At 31.8% G+C, this 3,381-nt stretch overlaps 1 protein-coding gene across 1 annotated transcript; it reads left to right on the top strand.

The window, feature by feature from the left end:
* Nucleotides 1-1,467: 1,467 nt before the first annotated feature.
* Nucleotides 1,468-2,373, top strand: LOC126688970 (major allergen Pru av 1-like). The gene is made up of 2 exons (XM_050383928.1): nt 1,468-1,665; nt 1,884-2,373. The coding sequence occupies exons 1-2, from the start codon at nt 1,482-1,484 to the stop codon at nt 2,180-2,182; spliced, it is 483 nt and encodes a 160-aa protein (XP_050239885.1). The 5' UTR covers nt 1,468-1,481; the 3' UTR covers nt 2,183-2,373.
* The last annotated feature ends 1,008 nt before the right edge of the window (nt 2,374-3,381 follow it).

A 3,381-nucleotide genomic window follows, 5' to 3' on the forward strand; every position in this document is an offset into this window, starting at 1 on the left:
TAAACCTGATTTCAATAAAATACAGATTTGACAAATGTGATGTGTCAAATTTGTATTTTATTACCAGTAAAATACTTGCTTCTAAATGAGTTGTCATTGCTTGGCAAACTAGGATCCCGTGAAAGAAATATTATTACCTTCACAGTATGACTATTCGTATGGGTGGTACTAAAAAGTTACTCTTTTTATTTCACTTTGTTTGTTCTTTATTCTATTTTGGGATGTTTCAAAATATTATCCTGTTTCTAAAAATAAAAATCATTAATTTACTAATGTTCCTATTATACCCATATTTTATTAATAATTTAATTTTTTGATAAATTTATTTAAGGGTAGTTTTGGAAACTTATATATTTTTAAAAGATAGACAAGACAATAAATGATGTTCCCTTAAAAATTTTGACTTTTCAAACAGGACAAACAAAATAGGACGGAGGGAATATATTACTATTTTTAGCTTCACCAAATATCAAAATGTGACTATATTGGTGGAGTCAAAGCCATATTTTTTGGCTCCACAACTACAGCGTATAGCTACTTTTGGCTGTGCATTGTAGTTGATATGTAAAAAAATAATAATAAAAAAAAATTATTAAATTTTTGTATTCACATTGCTTTTTAATTATAAAAAAAAAAAAAAAAATCTCTTTTGGTTTTGTTCAAACTGCTTTTTAATGAATTTTTTTATATTATTTTAATTAAATAGCTAAAAATTTAGATCTATTGATGTTGGATGTATTGTAAAGTGAAAATGTAAAATAAATAAAGTAACTTTTTGTAGTGTCATATTGCTAAATTTATGACTCCACCAAATTGAATGCTAGTATAAAATTTGTACATCAAATATATCTACATTTTTTTAAAACATCCATACTTTTCACATGGTGTGCCGTGTGCGTAAAGAATAGATAATTTTGATTTGAAACACTTCTTGGTCTTTCACTAATATATAAGCAAACACCCATATTTACCTATTTAGCTTTCTCTTCCTTTTTTTTCTTTTTTCTTTTTTCTTTTTTCTTTTTTGAGAATAGATTTACCTATTTAGTTTGATGACATGGTCAATGAATCCTGTCTTCAATCGTAAGACCACCTATGCTTTCGTATTCCAAGTGCTCCATTGATAACTCCAACAGGATTATCACAAGACTTATGGTACAACTAGTTTTTCTCCAGACTATACCTAAAATAAATTTAGAAATGCGAAAATTTTCCCAATTTTTTTACAATCTGTTGTGGTTGATACGTAATAAAGATAAATAATGTTAATAATAGACTCGTGTGAAATAAATACTAAAATTTCACATGGTTTTGACTATAAAGTATTATTGAAACTTTCATGCCAGGTAACCTTGAGCCTCCTCCTCACTCTATAAAAGCTGCCCTCTACTCCTTTAGTACTGACATCTTCAAAGCTCATCAAAACGCTCCTTATTGTTCACATTTTTCTTTGTTCACTTTCAAAACTCTTTTAAGTCATCATGGGTGTCTTCACTCATGAATCTCAGGGAACCTCAGCTATCCCCCCAGCTAGGCTTTTCAAGGCCTTTATCCTTGATGGTGACAACCTCATCCCAAAGGTTGTACCACAGGCCGTTAAGTCCGTTGAAAGAATTGAAGGAAATGGAGGACCTGGAACCATCAGGAAGATTACCTTTGGCGAAGGTCAGCTTCAAGCCTTCAATATTAATATCTGAGATGTAAGATGGTCTTTAAAAGTAAATTTGAGTGAAATATACAAAGAAAATTACTATATGTAACCACAAGATGTAAACAAGTCCAAAACTACAAACAAGATATTAAATTTTTTTTTTTTTTTTTTTTTTTTGGGTTTCTTGGCATATGATATTTAAGAAGTAATAAATCTTGTCTATATTTTGCAGGCAGCAAATATAAATATGGAAAACACAGGATTGATGTGATGGACCCTGAACACTATACATGTTGCTTTAGTGTGATTGAAGGTGATGGTTTGTCTGACAATATAGAGAATATTTCTACTGAGACCAAGATTGTGGCAAGCCCTGATGGAGGATCCATCGTGAAGAGGACCAGCAAGTACCAGACAAAGGGTGACTTTCAGCTCACGGAGGAGCACTTCCAGGGTGGTAAAGAAAGGGCCACTATGATCTTCAAGGGTATTGAGACCTACCTCGTGGCACACCCTGATCTCTACAACTAAACCTTGTGTTTATTTATACTGGTGCGTCCCATTGGCAGTTCATCAGGTTGCGGCCTTTTCTTTTTCTATTTGTGTCTAGTCAAAATTTGTTCTTTGGCTTGCTATTTCTACTTGCCCCACCCTCCCTTAAAAGTTGACATGGCTTTTGAGTGAAGTAGGGGTGTACCTTTATATTAGAACCCCTTTTCCTCTCCCTTATGTGTGTGTTTGTTTCTCCAAAAAAAAAAAAAAAAAGTTTGTGGTGGTCATTATATGCTACCTTATGAAGTTCTCAAGTTGAAAATTTGGGAAGTGAATGATGTGTAATTTTTTCAATAAATATACATAATGAGAATGAATCATTGTATTGCTTACAAATTGTGAGTGCATTTTTTCCTCAAAAAAATAAAAATAAAAATATTTGTGAGTGCATTTGTTTCTCTTGGGAAATCCAAACGAAAAATTTAATTTTCAAGTTTTGAACAATTTAAACATTTTGACATTTGGGTAGAGAGGTCTGCTTTGCAGCTCATAATAAATATAATACATAAATCATGATTTCCAAGCTATTAGATATGAAACTTGTTGGCCCAAGAAGTATCCGTTAATAATGATTTCCACACTATGATCACTAAAATAAGTACTCAAATATTTGCAAGGTCAAGTCATGGTGGTACTAAGAAGTTACTAACAGATTGGGAGGGATCAGCATTTTCTTATAATATGCCAGGACTTTAGATCAACTTGTATTCAAGTTTTTCCTCCCAAAAAAAAAAAAAAAACTTGTATTAAAGTTCAAAATATGAAACTGCTGGCTTCTAGAAATATTGCCAGTTTTGATCCCTATCCCAAAGAGAAGAAAAGGCCCTGTAGAGTAAAGGCAAAAGCAATACAACTGATCTCTTTCTCCACAACTTAAAATCTAATGCAAAATGCACTCAACCATGAAATGTTCCTATCAATGATGTGATTCTAGAACACCTGTTATCGCAAAGGGAGAAAGTACACATGTTTACATCAAAAGAGTTCCAAATTGACATGAGTTTTTTAGTTGTGAAATCATGTCTATCATCATGTTCACCTTTCACAAATTTGAGGTTCAAAACATACTGTTAATGTTGAATATCATAAGCCGATGGTCTTATCACTTAACCAAAAAAGAGAGGCAAAATATCATAAATTATACTTGACAAAATAGTACCCAAAAAAATCCCTTCAAT

This window comes from Quercus robur, chromosome 6 (genome assembly GCF_932294415.1).
Source record: "Quercus robur chromosome 6, dhQueRobu3.1, whole genome shotgun sequence".
In the NCBI taxonomy this organism is placed as follows: Eukaryota; Viridiplantae; Streptophyta; class Magnoliopsida; order Fagales; family Fagaceae; genus Quercus; species Quercus robur.

Bases quoted from the DNA above. Each gene is read 5' to 3' on its own strand.
- LOC126688970 (XM_050383928.1), top strand. From the start codon at position 1,482: ATGGGTGTCTTCACTCATGAATCTCAGGGAACCTCAGCTATCCCCCCA. The intron at 1,666-1,883 runs GTCAGCTTCAAG...TATATTTTGCAG, and splicing joins GAAGATTACCTTTGGCGAAG to GCAGCAAATATAAATATGGA.